Consider the following 19361-nt stretch of genomic DNA (forward strand, 5'->3'; position numbering starts at 1 on the left):
ATTTATATACTTTTTGTTTCAAGGCAAATGGCGCACAGTTGCTGAGCGTTAACACACTTCCAGAGCACAATTTCATTGGCCAATGGCTGCTTAACAACGATGTTTCAGCGTATGTAGTATGGATTTGTCTTAAATCCTCACGCATTATAAAATAATATTTGAGGTCTTTAATAGAAAAAGGAGCAAGAAGTTGAATGCATGGTAAACAATGATTAATTCTTAAAATTAAAATTGTCTTGAAATGTACAGGTATCGCTGGTTCACAAGTGGAGTTGTGTACGACATGGCGAACTATGACGTCAGATGGGAGGGGGACGGGACCAAAGAGTATCTGGGTCACTCCTTGTGGGTCAATGAGGACGAAATGAATAAACCCGGGAGACAAGTTGTGTATACTTATGGAGGTCAGTGTTTGCAATATGAATTATCATAGAAATAATCTTTTTGTGTAAGATGCAGTTTAATAAGAAGATATACAATGTATGTGTATGTTTCTTAAATGTAGTGTATGCGTATCTTTTGGGGAGGGACACGTCATCAGCCATGAACCCGTTTATTTGTGAGATCAGTCAGGAGGAATCCTACAAGGTTGTACAAGACGAGAGGGATTACAGTGAGTATGTTCAAATGTATATCATTAAGAAATTACATGTATAACCAAATACAGTTGTTGCTATGCCAGCATTATACATGTATATACATTATACAAACTCATAGGACTGCATTAACCAGCTAATGGCATTAACACAACTGATTCTGATCTAACATTAAAATAACTGTTTCATTCCTTAGCGTATGGCTTTAACACAACTGATTCCGAAAAAGTTCCACAAGGACCAAGATTCCTGATACAGCCTCGCAGCATTGTGGTGGTTGGCAAAGCTATTGCAGCAACCTTTGAGTGCGTAGCTTACGGTAATCCTCAACCGGATTACAGAATCACCAAAATAGCCAACAATGGCAGTGTGTATGACGTCAGTTCCGCCACCGATTACCGGTACACTTTGACCAATGGAAAGCTCTCTATTCAGAGCCCGGATGAGATCTATGATGCCGGGACGTACTACTGTACCGCGGAGAATCAGATTGGGACGGTGAGGAGTGACTACCTGTCCATGAGATTCGGCAGTAAGTGTTGTGGTTGGCTAACCTAATGATTTTGAATACAATACATACGTGTACTACACAAACATCAAGTAACCAATTCTATCTATAATAAATGTCTGCACCTTTTTAGAAGTTTTTTTCTGTTTTGTGTATACATGTAGGTCTTGCACCATACTTTATATAGCATTTCTATGTAATTTATATACAGGCCTTGGAGAATTTAGCAATGTTGACCGAGCACCAGTGACAGCATACGCCTTCCAGTTTGCCGTCATAGACTGTCTTCCCCCAACATATACACCAGGTGAGCCAATTATCAGTTTCGTAAAATTTGTTACAAAAATATCACAGACGCAAAAATATATGAAAAAGTTATAACTTCCCTCTCTAAATTTTCGATATGATGGCTACAATCACATCAATACAAAATAGCACTGCGATCAGCAAGAATTCTATTCATTCAGTTCGATTTCCATTTTGCAGCTGTATCCTACCAGTGGTACAAAGATGACAAACAGTTTGTTCGACCAGATCTTCATTCCTACATCTTTATCTCCCGCAATGGGAAGCTGTACTTCAGCGAGGTGTCGACCGCGGACCGAGGAAACTACCGGTGTATTGTGAAACTGACGTCTAACAATGGTGCCGCTATAGGGACTGACCAGCCCCCGAGTAGGACTAGCCTACCCACGTTACTGGACGTACAAAACGCAGGTGAACGCTTGTTTACGTCACAAGTGTATAAAGTATAAAAGTATACCAGTATAAAATAGTGTAGGCAGTTTACACTTTATAAACCGCAAAAACCTACAAAAAGCCCATGCCAATCGTGTAAATATATTTACAACCTTCAAATGTTCTGAAGTTACTGTCAGATGATTAACAATCGGCTATTACATCTCAAATGACAGAACTGTTTAAACTCAATTTTGATACTTTTTGGTATATTACAGTTGCCACTGTTTGGGGTCCAGAAATTTCGAATGAGTTCATCTCAGTACACCCAAGGACACCTCAAAAAGGACAAAGGGTTTATTTGGAATGTCTTGCCTTTGGAACGTAAGAACTCTACCCAGAAAACTTGGGTATTTTGATGTGAATAGTCCATGCAGTGGACCAATTAATTATATTTTGCTGATGTCTTTTTATGATTTATGATTTATGTTTATACCGAGCTTTCACCTATTTATTTAGTATGCCAATAACGTATTCTTGGTCTCGCCACGGCCTTCCAATGTCACCAAGAGCGAGTTTTACGGACCACAACCGTGTGTTGATCATTGAGGATGTCCGAATAGAAGATGGCGGGACCTATATATGTCACGCATCAAGATACACAACAGCCAGGACGCAGAAAAACGTCACTTTGTTTATAGAAAGTAAGTGTCAACTTCGTCTCATTACCATTATGGAAATATACTATAATTTATCATAACCAAGTTTTCAAAGTTTATTGTGCACAATGATGATGAACTAAAGTATAGGCACAGTTATCAATTAATGTAATTGCGCTCATATTCGTTGAACACCTTTTTCATTGACATTTTTGTTAATTGGATTCTCTAATCAAAAGTTCATTAAATTTGATGTGACAACATACGAAATTGATTAAAGCCAAGAGGTAATATATCTTCGATTTTTTTTTTATTTCACTAAATCAACGGTAACTGATGTCAATGAATATTAATGAAACTTCAGTATTAGATCTGCAAAGTCAGATTGTGAGTAGAAAACAATGTAGTTGTCTGTTGAGACGAAAGGCGGCAGAGCAGTGTTAAGATCTCTCGAATTTATCACGTAGATTCAGCAGTAAACATTCTAGTTCGAATAGAGATAAAGAGATGACAGATATACTGTTATTTTCAGGACAAACAATGTCACGCCTACAAGTGAATACAGATTACATCAACATCTCTGTTTTACATTGATGTTAAATGAAATATTATCTCGTTCGTTCGAAAACACAAGTTTACCAAGTACATAAAAAGGACGCGCTCTTTTCTCTATATGAATGCTTCCTTGTTTTATTATTTTTTAAATTTTAGCAAAGCCTTATTTTAGTTACCCTTTGAAAAGTCAACATGTGGACATAGGAAGCAAGCTAACTTGGAGATGCGAAGCTACGGCTATGCCGGAACCGGTATATGAATGGTATAAAGACGGAGTCCGGCTGGTCATCATTCCGGGGAAAATAAGCATTGTCAGAAATGTTTTGACGATACAGAACCTAGAAATCAGTGACAATGGAATGTATCAATGTTCAGCAGAAAACATTTATGGAAAGTCATTTACGGAGGGTCAACTAAGGGTGCTAGGTATCCACTTATTTTTCAAAACTTTTTAATATACTTAGTTTCTTTATATCCAAGAAATGAACAAGCAACTTTAAACTGTCAAAGTTAAAAAAAATGTTTAAGATAATTTTGTAAAAAAAAATGGTATAAGAAAATTATGAATGTCGTGTAAATTAAGTATGATTAAAAGTAAGTTAAAAAATTGTAAAGAAATTTTGAAAACATCGTTTTAAGGTGGCTCTATACACCACTTTTTGATGACGCAGTACGCAAAAAAGTAAATCTGGAAACATGCATTTCCGGTACTGGCTGATTTAAACTGAGGTGAATTGTATGGGAACCGCTATTTTGAAAAATGTGTTAAACGAATAGATTTAATTTGATAATTGGAAAATTCATTACTTACAAGTAATGTGGTATGTGACACCTTCACGTTGTGTGGTATTATTTATCGAAATAAACAATAAAATCAAGTATAAATTTTTAAAGAGTTTCTTTAGCATCATCGATATGTTACACCGTAGCGCAGTGGGTTAGTGGGTTCACTACAAACCAGTAGGTCATGAGTTCGATTCCCGTTGAGAACAATAAATTTTTTAACTTTCCAAAAATTTCTAAAACGTATTTTTTGGTTGAATACCGTGAAAGAAAATTCTAAACAGGTGAAAATATTTCAATTATAATATACTTTAATGCACATTAATATCGACACCTAACGGGGATGAGAGGGTTGCTTTGAATTTCTCTCAGGTTGGGATACATAAATCCTATTAGCCTAGTCAATGTTCCCCTTTATTTATTTGACTTAGTTTTGCACTAAAGCGAATATATTCACTTATACAGGGCAAAGTCTATAATGAAATATGCATGTATTTATCATTCCAACATTATATTTAGGAAATTTTCTTCAACTCAGAAATGAAAAGTCCCCAAGGTGTTTGGGCCTTGGGACTTAGGAACGATAACCCTTACATGAGGAACTTTCATACCAAATAAAATTTTAAATATTTTTTGTGTTTATTTGCAATTGTTTTCATTCAATTTTTTATTTCACATTTATCAAAATACATTTTCTTATAACATCAAGCAACTTTTTCAGATGATTTGTCATCAGAGTAAGAAAATATGAAAAAATATGTTTTGGGGAAATACTAAAAAAAATTGCAATAATAACATTTTTGAATGTTAAGAAGTGTTATATTTTTTTTTATGTGTCCGAAGGAAATATCCATCATATGACAAAATAATTTCTCTCAATTTGTTGATAGCTGTCTTTTTAAAAAATATTTTACAAAAACACGAAAAAACATTAAAAAATTCTTTAAAAATACCTATAGTATCCCTATCGTCATTTTGATATTTGATAAGTATATGTTTTGTGGTCTTCTATTGAAAATTTGAATAAACTGTGGGTGTATAGAGCCACCTTAAGCGACACTTTTATAAGCACATATATTTCAGCATCTACAAAAAGCCATTGCTTTTGTTTATGTGATAAATACTCCTCATTTTAAGTTTAACAAGAGTAACACGAATTTGAGTTCGCGCCATTGTTTAAAACATGGTTTGTACGCACTGCAGCTTTCCCCCCATCGTTCGTCAAAGAGCCCCTGATTGACGTCATGTTTGGTGTCGTTGGCGGGAATATCACATATCCGTGTAATCCGGAAGCTGCACCTACGCCCACTTACACCTGGCTGAAGAACAATATGGAGCTAAATTTGAACCCCGGGGACACCACCTCCCGTATCAGGATGCTGCAGAACGGGAACCTGCTTATTCTGAACATCAATCCCGGAGACGTGGCGTACTATACGTGTAGGACAGAGAACCAGTTTGGAAGGTCCAGTAGTACAGGACAGCTGCAAATAGCAGGTAAATCAAACTATTTGTACCTCTACTTGTAAACCATATCATATGCGCAGGAAATTCTGTAACTGAAAAATACGGAGTACATGCTTTAGAAAAATACTCATATTTGGTGCATAATATTTGTTCCGAGATCTAATCAAGGTGTCCGCCGATATCATCCGCAGATAAAGTGGTAATAGGTCTACCACCAGTAAACGTCCAAGTGAAGGTGAACCAGACTGCCTTCTTAAGATGCCAGGCTTCGTACAACAGCCTCCAAGACGTCATCTACACCTGGCTCTTCAATGACGAAATCATCGACATCAATAAAAACGTGTACTACAAACAGGTATGGAATTGGTGCAATTCTCATAATTCATCTTTCTTTGTATTGTGCATCTTCTCCTCCCAGACTTCTCTTTACTATGCTGTATTTGACAGGGTGTATCGCAGTCCCTAACAGGGCTTTTCGTCACAGCTGCCCAATTTAAACACAGTGGAAAATACACGTGCAGAGCACAGACAACGAAGGAACACACAGAAGCCTGGGCATTTCTAACTGTTCTAGGCAAGTCTAACTCTATCTTGCAATGATTATTCAGAGTAAAAATCTCTTTTTTGGTTACGCGTGTAAAAATATTGTAGGAGAACTCATAATAATTCAGTGGTCATATTTTTACTTTTAAAAAACATCGCAATCTGTAACCAGCACCCGATTGCTCCAAATACATTTACACCAATTACAGTAATAAAACGTTTTTCAATGGGCATATGGCAATATCAGTTTGCTTAGAAATAAACGTTGTTTAATATGCTTTCAAAGTAATTGTGTCAATTTTTGCGTGAACTGAGAGTTAAAAAAAGAAGTACAAATAACACTCACTGCACAATCGTTTGATCCGCCATCTTCTTTTCCCAGGTCCACCCAGTGAGCCCGCGGGGGTATACGCCATCCAGAGCAGCATCGGGACGTCCTCTCTCCGTCTGTCGTGGACTGTTGGTGCTTCTAATGGAGAGAACATCCTCTTTCACACCGTGGAAGCACTGCCTGTAATGTTAAATGAGTGGTATACTGCCGTAGACTGTAAGTTTAGTTATATTAATAAAGATTATTGTGATAGAAATGTGTGTTTTTTTATTTTAAATTAGCTAAATCATATACTGGGACTTCTATAATCAATTTCAACCTAATAAAGATAAAATGTTGAAAATTTACACTGCAACATTTAAAGAAAAAAAACATTAAATATATATACTTCAATTTTTAATCAAAATTAGATGTTTCCGACGTCTCGTCAATCGTTCCGGGTTTGGACAACAAGAAACGGGTTGTTGAAGTTCATGGACTCAATCCCGGATGTGGATACCGCTTCCGGGTTTACTCGACCAACTCGTTTGGAGTAGGTCCTAGAAGTAGACAATCCGGTAAGATTCCTATCAAATCGTGAGCTTTTCAGCACACGTTTTACTGAAATTTTTTATATAGAGATTTTGATAAACGGCCTCACCTTTGATCTTTTAGACGCCTACACTACACGATATGGACCTCCAACCCACCCACCCACTCACGTGGGAGGAGGGTACGGGAGTGTGGGTGATTTAACCATTACCTGGATGGTACAGTATTATGTTGATTATTTATCCATATTCAGCAGTTTTCCTATCCTTCTTGGAATTAACCGATCAACGTTTTGCAAAAGATAAATTAAATACGAGTGAAATTACTTTTACAATTTTATAGATATTAATATGAATATTTACCTAACCACCTAACCATCAAGATAATATATTAATTCAATTAAAATAAACTGTATCTTTATGTTTCCATTTGGTTAGCCTCTAGAAGATTATCAGCTAGGAGGACCTGGTATTGGATATCATGTATACTACCGAAGGAATCTTACAGATACTTGGACCAACAAGGTTTTTGTCATGAATATAGTTACTCCGTTCCCGAACCGAGTCGTGTTTTCGATAATGGTTTGAGTTTATTGTACACGGAATTAGTAGATCTCATTTCTTTGTTATATTAGGTTCAACTGACTGGAAATGTCGGAAAATATGTGACTCAAGTAGGGGCGTACAATTACTACCTGTTGTATGACGTCATGATACAACCATACAATGACTTAGGCCAAGGACCAAACTCTAGTGTCAGTACGATCTACTCTGCAGAAGAAAGTAAGAGCCAGACTGAACACAACGATTTCATTTCAGTAATTTTAAACATGAAGACTAAAATTACTTCAAATAACATTGTTTTGCTCTTGGTGATACACCAATAGCATTCTATTAGAAAACTGGGAGCGAAATCGCGTTTGCAATTCCGGTCTCTTATTCTTACTTGCTGCCCATTTGCCTGTGTGACAGAATGGGTTGATTTATTTCTTTTAGTTCCATCTATTTCAATCACAAACGTACAAGCTTACCCGTACAACGCCAGTGCTCTGATGGTAACCTGGGACCCCGTGCCCGACACTCGCGAGGTTATGAAAGGGAAGCTGCTTGGATACCAGGTGAAAAATGAACCTTCCTGGATAGCTCTTTAAAAAACCTATGTTCTCTAAGCCCTCATTTTTTAACTATAGTTGAAATAAAAGACAACGATTATCTTCTGCATAAAAAAACTCTCTGGTGTTGACTTTAATTTTTTGTTCAGGTAAACTATTGGGAGAGATTCACCGAGGACCCTATTATGAACTCCATCAGCTGGCGCGGGCAAATGAGTAGCGGTTTAGTGATTGGTCTGTTGCCAGACACGTGGTACACCGTGAACCTGCAAGCACTGAACATGGCGGGAATGAGTCAAATAAGCGAGACGGACTTTCAGCTAACCTTAAAAATGGGTGCATGTTACAAATATATTTCTCTATAGATTAAACTTTTCCTTTTAAATGCAAATTTAATTCTTCTACCGATTGATTTTTTAGCGCCCCGCATGTATCCAACAGAAATCCACGTAGGATCTCACGGCTCCCAAAGCGTGTATGTCACGTGGCGCGGGGTCACTACAGGCATTGAAGAAGAACCAATCCAAGGATACATTGTGAGTGATAGAAACGCAATTGCAGAATTTTAATGAATAAAATGGAAGCAATCAAACAAACGCATTAGTTTAAAATACAAAATTCTAAAACTCCCATACAAGAATTAATGACTCATTAAACAGGTTAAGCAAAATTGTGAACAATGGCAAGTTCATTATGGTCTTGTATTTAAAAATTGTTTGTTTCGATTGTGTTTACATAACGATCACTAGTATGAAATCATGGTTACTAGATGTGTCCTTAATTTCCAATCGCAGATAAAGTCGTAATCAAACTGATAATCAATCAGGCATAGTATTTATTTAAATCAAAATCTATCATACCGTATATTAAAGATTCAATACAAAAACAACTGCACCTACAAAACGATGCATATTGTTACATATAAAACGTTCATAAACGTTCGTTGAATGCTAAACAGAAGTTGTGTAGTTACATACAAATGTATAAAACATAATTTACAAGCACACGTGTATACAACACGTAACCTTCTACAACACGTCTTCACAGCTACGCTACTGGTTTGACGGTGACGACATTCGAACCGCGTCCGATGTGCGTGTGGGCAAGCAGGACCAGGCGGTGATCTACGGCATCCAGAAGAACTACCTGTACTGTCTGCGCGTGCTGGGATTCAGCACGGGAGGGGACGGGACCATGAGTGAACTTGTCTACTTCACACTGGGTGAGCAATGTTTACATGTATGACAAGTGTGAACTCGTCTTCTGTACTCCAGTTTACCACAAACATCATTTAACATCCAATTTGACCAACAAGGGAGGCAACCCCTTGGCCCTTTTCACTGATACATGTCATACAAAAACTTTTGATGAGTGCAATAATAGTAACACTTGCATCTATGCATTTATGAAATTCAAGTTGATGTTAATAAATCATTACATGACATTTGAATAACACACTGCACAAAAACAAACAAACTAAACGATATTTGGCAAATCAGACAACACTTTATCAAAACAACTGCTTTGATTTCCAGGTGGACGGATTGCGGCAGTGGACCAATCTTTGACCGAGGTCAGGGCCACAGCCAGTCATCTGACTGTCTGCCACTACACCATTCTATCACTATGCATAATACAAGCGATTTCAAGATTAACATATCATTAGTAATCACCTTCTACTCAACGCACAAGAAGTCAAACTGAACAAACGAAGACATCTTACGCTTCCAATGTTTAAGTTCATTATCATCAAGTAGCAGTAGATTTCACTTTTGTTTCCACGCTAAAAAATGTTGATCCTCTATACTTTATTCAGTTGTAATTGCATCAAGTAATTCATCTGTTTACTTAAGTTATTGTCAGCTTTCATCTAGCACTGTAATCATCTATCAGTCACATACATGTACATAACACAGCCTTTTGTAAATAACTTCCTCTGTATCTTGTCAACTTTAAGACCATGTACATTCCAAACTAACTACAAGTAAGTTTTCACTCAAACATCTGGCCTGTTAACTCACTTGATAGTACACCTAGCTATAGTTCGTTCTTTCATTAGACACACACAGTGGTAGTGACCACTTTGTTTGAACGAGATTCTCCCGACATAAAATCATAGCTGTTTACAAAGTTCTCGTCAGTGTGGGGTGTTGTTGTGTGGAGATCAGGATGGAGGTCTATAGATCTATCATTTATGTCCAAGTCATTGTAAGTCGTGGTCAAATCTGAAATCATTGTATACATCAACTCTTTCGTTTTTACTGACAATAAATATTTTTTAAATAAAATTGGTGTTGCATGTTATGATTTTAGAAATTTTACTTGGTTTGAACATGTGTTATTGTATATTTTATATACAGAGGGTTTGAAACAAGTTCTGATAACTTACTAGGTTCTCACCCTAATACAGATAATCTACAGTTGTCATAAAACCATGCTATTTAACAAGGTAAGTAAAAAATATGAAAACACATCATGCTAATGTAAATCTGCAATGATTGGTTATAAATTTCTCCACAGCAGTAAAAATTCCAATGTTTGTTTTATAATCTATAATCTGTTACCATTTAATTTACAATAGTCAAATATGCATGTCTAAAACACATGTTTTTTGGGACTGTTCAAAGTAATCATGCATTCAAAAATATTTTGCAGACAAATAAAAAGTGATACAGTATACATCTTTCTTTTCACATATGCAGTTTGGGGAATGAATGATATTTCTTCTGTGTAGATCATAATTCAGTAAACAACTGTGACTGAATTTTGTATGAATGATGTTAGTTACTCTATTGCATTACATAAAATATTTAGAATCTTTTGTATCACTCTTATTTTCAGAAATGCTTCTTTGAAATTAACAGATGGATGTTGCTTTCTTGAAAATTTTAAATTTACTTACCAAAAGAAGCAGCTTTTCTACAAGAAAAAATATATTCGTATTTCATTAAATGTTCATAATATCTTTAAATTCATAAGAAAATGTAATTATAAGAGTATTGATTAAAAAGAGGCATCAAATTATGTATACCTTGATTGCAAAAGTTTGTCCTTTTTCCTTTTCTGTTTAGTCTGAAAACAATATAGTAAAAAAACTTTCATTCCCGTTCAAGATATCTGTCTTATAATGGTGAACATTTGGAACTGTGAATTTGAGGCAACATATATCCAGTATATATAAATACATAAGAGTAATGTAAGTACTGCACTGTAAAAGTAAATACAAGTATTGCATGGTGGCTATTCAGTATTGTATTATCCAATCACATACAAATTTGTTAGATACCAGATGCATAAACTGAATGTTGACATCGACCTTGCCCTGGCTCTTGACGGAGGGTAGAGTGGATGAGGAGGAGGATTTGTGGATTCTGGAGTACAGGGGGTCTCCTCTGTAGTCATCCCTCTCAACCTGTGTGTTAACATGGGAAAAATCAATCAATATTGTGTACTCTAATACATGTAATGAAACAGTAGTAAATGATCATAGATTTCAGCTTAATGTATAGAAAATGCTCTGAAATGAAAATTGCACATTAATGCATTAATTAAGTTTTTGATTTTCGTTAAGGAAATAGTTCAGAAAATAGGTGCCATCTCAGGGGACAATATCCTTGCAATCATCATCCTCTTAGGCAGTAAACCAGTATATACATGTATTATTATTCAGTGGTAAATAAAAGAACAATTGTCTGCTTACTTCCCTTGTATCATTTATTTTGATGCATTCATTTTTCTCTGACACTTTCCTAAGCCAACTTAACTAAGGGCAGCTTAGTCTAAGTGTTATTAAACGAACAATCGTATGTATTTATTAAATGTTTTATTTTTATACCTTAAGTATAAATTCTATAACAGTTTGCTAACTGCCAGAATAAAACATATCAGGTAAACATAACTGTGTAGACTGACCCTGGTAGGAGAATGGCCTCTCTCCTCCACACCCTCCATGCTCTGTTGTTCCATGACCGAGGATCGGGGACTGAGATGTGGTCTCCACATGTTCAACATGGACTGCACAAAGTTACTCTAAAAAGAGTCCAAACATTTAACATTGTCAAGCACAAACATGTACATTGTAGGCTCCTGCTGATATATAAATAATTGAAGGGGAAAAATTGCTGGATTAAGGCAAAATTTTAGAATTATAAAAAAGTGTAAAACAACAACACTTGGTCAAATGTTTAAATGTTTTAAAAAACTTTCTCTTGCTTGATTAAATTCAATCTATGACAATGCAAGGGATGTAAAACTTGGGAGATGTTATACATGTACAAGTATGATACAATGAAAAGGTTGATGATATATACATGCTATGTTTATGTTGTGTAAAGGGGAGAACTGAGTGCTTTTAATTATGCTGTTGATTTATAAATAGACACACATGCCTTAACTTTTCCTTTACATATTGAAGTTTTTCTCAGAAATGTTTATGTACTTTAACAATATATTGTTTCAACTTTTTATGTAATTGGAGCTACATTTAACATCAGAAACATTTATTTAATTACTGTAATCCAGGTCCATTCAAACGTGTACAGAGATAAACCACAGGTTTCATGTCATACACAAACAGGTTGAAAATAACATAAACTCATTGCATTTTTATATCAATTAGGCCATAAAACATTAATCTCTTGATTCTCGCGCCAACATTTTAAAACAAGAGGCCCATGGGCCACATCGCTCACCTGAGGAACAATAGGTATGATAAAATCAGCTTAATGGAGTCATAATACAAACAATCTGGACAATGTACAATAATACATGTAGATCCTGTATAAATAAAATCCATTTCCCCCCTGGATATTTTTTATGTTTATAATCATTAGTCCCTTTTCTAACAGGATGGTTTTATAATCATATCACATGATGAGTATTACAGTTCTCAAAAAGATCCTTAATAATTGTTTATCTATGGGATATAAAGCTACATCAAACTCTGAACCTTCTTGTGAGGCCGAAGAATTGTCCTGGAGCCAAAGTCTTAACAATTATAAAGAATCATCTGGCTGATTAGTTTCTGAGAAGATTTTAAAAGTTTTACTCTATATATTCCTATGTAAAACTTTAACCCCCCCCCCCCCCATGTGGCTCCACCCTACCCCCAGGGATCATGATTTTCACAACTTTGAATCTACACTACCTGAGGATACTTCCACACAAGTTTCAGCTTTCCTGTCTGATTAGTTTCTGAGAAGAAGATTTTTAAAGATTTACTCTATATATTACTATGTAAAACTTCGAGCCCCCATTGTGGCCCCACCCACCCCCAGGAATCATGAATTTCACAACTCTGAGTTTACACTACCTGAGGATGCTTCCACACAAGTTTCAGCTTTCCTGGCTGATTAGTTTCTGAGAAGAAGATTTTTAAAGATTTACTCTATAAATTCCTATACATGTAAAACTTCGACCCCCCCATTGTGGCCCCACCTTACCCCCAGGGATCATGATTTTCACAACTTTGAATCTACACTACCTGAGGATACTTCCACACAAGTTTCAGCTTTCCTGTCTGATTAGTTTCTGAGAAGAAGATTTTTAAAGATTTACTCTATATATTACTATGTAAAACTTCGAGCCCCCATTGTGGCCCCACCCACCCCCAGGGATCATGAATTTCACAACTCTGAGTCTACACTACCTGAGGATGCTTCCACACAAGTTTCAGCTTTCCTGGCTGATTAGTTTCTGAGAAGAAGATTTTTAAAGATTTACTCTATAAATTCCTATGTAAAACTTTGACCCCCCATTGGGGCCCCACCCTAACCCCGGGGCTCATGATTTTCACAACTTTGAATCTACACTTCTTGAGGATAATTCCACACAAGTTTCAGCTTTCCTGGCTGATTAGTTTTTGGGAAGAAGATTTTTAAAGATTTACTCTATATATTCTTATGTAAAACTTCGACCCCCCCATTGTGGCCCCACCTTACCCCCAGGGATCATGATTTTCACAACTTTGAATCTACACTACCTGGGGATACTTCCACACAAGTTTCAGCTTTCCTGTCTGATTAGTTTCTGAGAAGAAGATTTTTAAAGATTTACTCTATATATTACTATGTAAAACTTCGAGCCCCCATTGTGGCCCCACCCACCCTGACATTACTGACAGACGGACGGACAGACGGACGACAGACAAAATGTGATCAGAATAGCTCACTTGAGCTTTCAGCTCAGGTGAGCTAAAAAAACCCAGATGCGGTTGGGGGGGGGGGGGGTTGTTTGTAATTGTTTGTATCAATCGATTCAGATGTATATCGTAATAGCTCAGTGGTTAAAGTATCAGCCTTGTGAACCGCAGGTCATGAGTTCGAATCTGCCTGGGGCTTTTGTTCATGTTTACCTGAATGAAATTTTTGAAAATATCATTTTTTATCTAAAATTGCACATTTGATTCCCATTTGACAGATATACTTCTCATCCATCATGCTATCTATCATAATCAAGTAATTTTCTGCTGATTTGAGAAACTATTTCAAGGTGTAGTGAGGCACCTTAAAGGGACTTGGACACAATTTGAGATCAAAAATTCTATTTTTATTTTTTATGTATAAAATGATTTATTGGAGCATTTTAAATGATTGACCAAAATATTAAAAGTTACAAGCGAGATACAGAGGTAAGAATTGATAGTTATGTAAACAAAGCTCTAGTCTTATAGTTGTTTACAAAAAATGAAATGTAGAGAATTACGATTTCTTGGGCATAATGACACGTAAAAAACAATTCAAACTAGAGGTACTGTGAGCAAGCTCACAATTGATACCCCCCGCTAAGATAAAAATCATAATGCGTGTATTTTTCCAATTATAGAAAATATTGGATGAATCTATTTCACCGTCTATTTTCTTTAAATAACAACTGCTCTATTTTTTTTTTAAACTGTTGGTCATAAGCAATATTTGTGTGAAGTAAGAACATTCAATGCTTCTCCATAAGAAAGATAATGACCAGACACGAATTTTGCACTTTTTCTGCCAGTGACCTTAACCTTGCCCAAATGACCTTGGGTCAAGGTCATGAAACACCCTTTGGACCTAAGCAATATTTGTGTTAAGTTAGAACATTCAATGCTTCTCCATAAGAAAGATAATGACCAGACACGAATTTTGCACTTTTTCTGCCAGTGACCTTAACCTTGCCCGAATGACCTTGGATCAAGGTCATGACACACCCTTAGGTTATAAGCAATCTTTGTGTGAACTAAGAACTTCCAATGTTTCTCCATAAGAAAGATATGGGCCGGACACAAATTTTGCCCTTTATCTGCCAGTGACCTTGACCTTGCATCAATGATCTTGGGTCAAGGTCATGACACACACTTAGGTCATAAGCAATATTTGTGTGAAGTAAGAACTTCAAATGTTTCTCCATATGAAAGATATGGACCGGACACAAATTTTTGTCTTTTTTCTGCCAGTGACCTTGACCTTGCCTGAATGACCTTGGGTCAAGGTCATGACACACCCTTAGGTCATAAGCAATCTTTGTGTGAATTAAGAACTTCCAATGTTTCTCCATATGAAAGATATGGACCGGACACGAATTTTTGTATTTTTTCTGTCAGTGACCTTGACCTTGCCCGAATGACCTTGGATCAAGGTCATGACACACCCCTAGGTCATAAGCAATCTTTGTGTGAATTAAGAACTTCCAATGTTTCCCAATAAGAAAGATATGGACTGGACACGAGTTTTGTATTTTTCTGCCAGTGACCTTGCCCGAATGACCTTGGGTCAAGGTCATGACACACCCCTAGGTCATAAGCAATCTTTGTGTGAAGTAAGAACTTCCAATGTTTCTCCATAAGAAAGATATTGACCGGACACGATTGCACAGACAGACGGACGGACGGACGGACGGACAAGGTGATTCCTATATACCCCCCCAAACTTCGTTTGCGGGGGGAATAACTAACTCAGTATCTCATAAATACTATTATCAAAAAAACAAAAAAAAGTTACATTTGATTGAAATTTACACCAATTCAACGAATATGTAAAACTGACAATATTCGAGCTTGCAGGAACTCTCCCCCTACATGCATTTCAGGATAAATGACAGTCTTATTCATATACCAAAACTAAAATCATTGCCTTCGCAATCGTAACTAAACACAGCATATCAAAACTAGATTTGGCAGCCATTTGCAATTGCTATAATTAATTCTGAATCATCGAGATGTTTGCAGTTATGTTCTATATTAAAGGGGCATGGTCACGATTTTGGTCAAATTTTATTTTTCTGTTTTTATTATTTGCAAAGCTTTAAGAATGCATTTCTAATGATGAAATAAAATTTGGGTGCCAGTCGTTAAGTTTTAAGCAAGATACATGGCTCACAATTCTTTGTCATGTAAACAAGGCTCGTGCCCTGTTTTTGTTTACATGAGTTCAATATACCAGTAAAAAATCTTTTTGAAGCTGGATTGTCTATTTTATTATTCATTTTAAGCATAAATAAACAGTTTCTAACGATTAACACATTTATTTTAGGTCTAAAACTGGAATTTTCACTTCAACATTCGAAATGTAAACAAACTTTGTTTACATAGCGAAGAATTGTAAGCTCTGTAACTCGCTTATATCTTATCAAATGACACTCAAATTTTGGTTGCCTATTAAAAATGCCTTACTGAAGCACTGTAAACATCAAATCGAAAAAATAATTTTTGACCTAAATCGTGACCATGCCCCGTTAAGTCAAGCGTTTTACTGACTTGAGTATCTAAAATGCGGTCCTATATCAAGAAATTTTTTTCTGACATAAGCAAGCGCACAATAGAAATTTTATTTCATTCATTAAATTAAAAAAATGGGCAATGCGCAATGTGAAATCAGATGCGCACGGGCCTGAGAACCAAGGAATTAATTTTTTATGGCCTTATAAAAATAAGCCCATTTGAAAAAAGTCAGGAATGTCATATCTTAAAAAAATAAAGTAGTATTTGCTCAAGTATCATATACTACCACAATTGCAATGTCCAAAGCACGAAGTTTAAGTCATGTAGTTTTACTTATTTATTCCATGTCCCTGTATTGTAGAATAATACCCACTCCTCAACAGCCAATTAAAAATTTATTTGAAAAACGTGTCTAAGAAAGTGGAAACAGAAAAAACAAATAGCAAATGAGGAGGAAGCTATGTTATCACTGTGGGTGAAGACAACTTACTTCTAGGAAAGAGCTTTTCTAAACATCAAGATATTAAATCATTACCAATTAAAATACAAAATTTGAGCCACTTTAAATAATCATTGATAAAGTATTGTTTGTTTATAGATATTCTTGTTTTTCACAAATGATAAGGGCTCTTTAAGGATTCCTTAAGGTAATGGTCCATACCCCACTAGATAAATAAAATGCGTACAGAATTTTTTCATATTTTTCAAACATGTATCTGAGGATATCTTCTCATCAAATTTTACCCTGTTGGGTGGTCCATCGGTATTATAAGAGCTAGGGTCGTTGCTAAAAATAGAACCGATTGCAGAAAATGGCGCTTTTTCATACATAGAGAATATAAGCCTAAGCCTGAAATTTGAATTTCACAAAATCATTTTTTGACTTATATCCTATGTAAAATAAAGGAATTATTATTTCAAATCAAAAATTTTTATGTTACACTTGCTTATTTATCAAAAAAAGATAAATCCGCATACAAATGAGATAAAATGAAATAAATTTTCAAAGAGAATTTAAGCTCTTATAATTTTATTTACGTACAGAATTCTCTAAAATTTTGATATTATTTAAACCTTAACGCCCTTAATCAACTGGAAATAAATTTACCCAAGGGACCGGCCTTTTCAGGATCACAATGGGCGTATTTTGGGTAAAAATCATTAAAATATATATTTTGAAAAAAGATCCGTAAAATTTAAATTGTGCATAGGTTTATTATTTCATCATTCTAAAAAAATATGTTAAAATTATTGTTAATTAGAAAACATGATTTAAACAAACTGTTGATTAATCTGTATTATTTAAACCGCAAAAGATTGTATCTTTGGATATCGGTAAGTATTATGGATCGAGATCGGTATTTAGAATTGCAGTCACACGCGTGGATAATGCTAACTACCTGATATGCCTTTAAGACAGAACCTCTATTCAACCTTTTTTTAATGGTTTTAAAGACTGTTCTTAAAATGAAATAACTTTTCTTCAGCGCATGATTTTAATTCTAAAAACATTTTTTGTTGTTGAAAATATATCTATGCTCGTTGCTAAGCGAATATAGGATAAAGATGAAATAAGTCAAATTATTTCCCCTTGTGTATTTATCTCCCTTATTTATACACTGGAATATATATAGATCTCGGTCAGGATTTCATTGTGGATGTTTATGAACTTTCAGGGATTAATGTTCAAAGAATTGGATCAAGTTCAGCCTTGTAATGAATTGATGTTTATGCAGGACAAAAGTAAGCGGTCTATATTTTCAAAACGAGTACTCAATCGACACAATCCAGTCAAATTTTCATTTCGCTGAGTAATAGGCTAATTGATTGCAGTTTTCAGGATTTTTAATAGATTTGTTTTGAATTAATTTCTAGATCAGCTTGATTTTTTTGTTTTGAAACACATGTACACCGTAGCGTTAGGTTTCGATTAGATCGGGCACGGAAAAAACGTAATAACGCGTGAATTACGTCAGACGTTGTTTTGTGACGTATGGATAATTACCTTAATAAGCTACATGAACGGCAATACCAAGTAGGTATAAACATTGTATCTCAATTTCTATATTTGTGAATAATATCTTACCATAGCTCCTTCCCTCAACATTTCTTCTTGTTCCTGCTTTTGTCTTTGGAAACGAATCATTCTTTCCCCTTCCTTTCTGTTTCTAGTGACTTTTAACAACAGCTCCTTCTCAAGGACTTGTCTCCTTTTCTTGTTACTTTCAAACATCTGTAATTAGATAATGTCAAACCAACATCCTAGTCAACATCTTTACTACAATGCATGCTCCATTGTCATTACATGAAATGTGAAATCATTTTTAAGCATAGATGTGCAATCAGTTAAAAACCATAAATGCATTAAATCAAATCATTAAAATGAATCACTTTCTCCAGTTATCCTTCACGAAAAATAATCTGGCATTGGCGTGTGTCTATACACTATGTAAAGAGGTAGTCTATTTATGCTGTTAGAAATTGGACAATGCCCGTTTTGAGTTTTGTTGAAAAGCACACAACACTGCCACCTACTTCCTGCCTCAGTTTCTCTGCTGCTCTCGCCTGCTTCTTCTTCTTCTCATCAAGAACTTTCTGAAGTCTCTGAGTTGTCTCCCAGCTCTTCATTGACTCCAACGTGTGCTCAAGCTCTTTCCTTCTCTCTGTCAAATCAACTCAACATTTTATTTTAAATTTATCAATGTCTTGGATCCTATTTATATACCAGTACTAGTATATAATTTCCATCAATCACTCATGATTACATGTAATACTTATTCCTAGGTTTCTATTTTAACTAAAATAATGAATTTAATGAATGACTTCTACGAGGTAGTTATAAATTTCCCTTATTGAATGCAGATATCCAAAGCAAATAAATTCTTTCTAAGTTCTAATTAGAAATCA

The 19361-nt window shown here is 35.5% G+C and overlaps 2 protein-coding genes across 2 annotated transcripts in view; one reads left to right on the forward strand and one right to left on the reverse strand.

Annotated features, from left to right (window-relative positions):
* The first annotated feature begins 241 nt into the window (after positions 1–241).
* On the forward strand, positions 242–9437 carry LOC128176924 (contactin-3-like). Its single transcript, XM_052843445.1, has 21 exons — positions 242–404; positions 506–613; positions 793–1128; positions 1316–1411; positions 1591–1821; positions 2061–2166; positions 2302–2486; positions 3153–3422; positions 4983–5276; positions 5438–5601; positions 5694–5820; positions 6172–6336; positions 6531–6677; positions 6775–6869; positions 7089–7175; positions 7286–7433; positions 7647–7768; positions 7912–8098; positions 8183–8298; positions 8810–8984; positions 9298–9437. The coding sequence occupies exons 1-21, from the start codon at positions 242–244 to the stop codon at positions 9426–9428; spliced, it is 3453 nt and encodes a 1150-aa protein (XP_052699405.1). The 3' UTR covers positions 9429–9437.
* A 380-nt stretch (positions 9438–9817) lies between these two features.
* The window catches only part of LOC128192740 (uncharacterized), a 29677-nt gene continuing 20133 nt past the window's right edge, over positions 9818–19361 (reverse strand). The window contains exons 15-21 of the mRNA XM_052865687.1: positions 18990–19117; positions 18541–18687; positions 11675–11791; positions 11079–11174; positions 10794–10834; positions 10665–10681; positions 9818–9987 (exon numbers count right to left, since the gene is read on the reverse strand). Of these exons, the coding sequence (XP_052721647.1) occupies positions 9818–9987; positions 10665–10681; positions 10794–10834; positions 11079–11174; positions 11675–11791; positions 18541–18687; positions 18990–19117 (716 nt within the window). The remainder of the gene's footprint in view (positions 9988–10664; positions 10682–10793; positions 10835–11078; positions 11175–11674; positions 11792–18540; positions 18688–18989; positions 19118–19361) is intronic.

This window comes from Crassostrea angulata, chromosome 1, assembly GCF_025612915.1.
Source record: "Crassostrea angulata isolate pt1a10 chromosome 1, ASM2561291v2, whole genome shotgun sequence".
Lineage (NCBI taxonomy): Eukaryota > Metazoa > Mollusca > Bivalvia > Ostreida > Ostreidae > Magallana > Magallana angulata.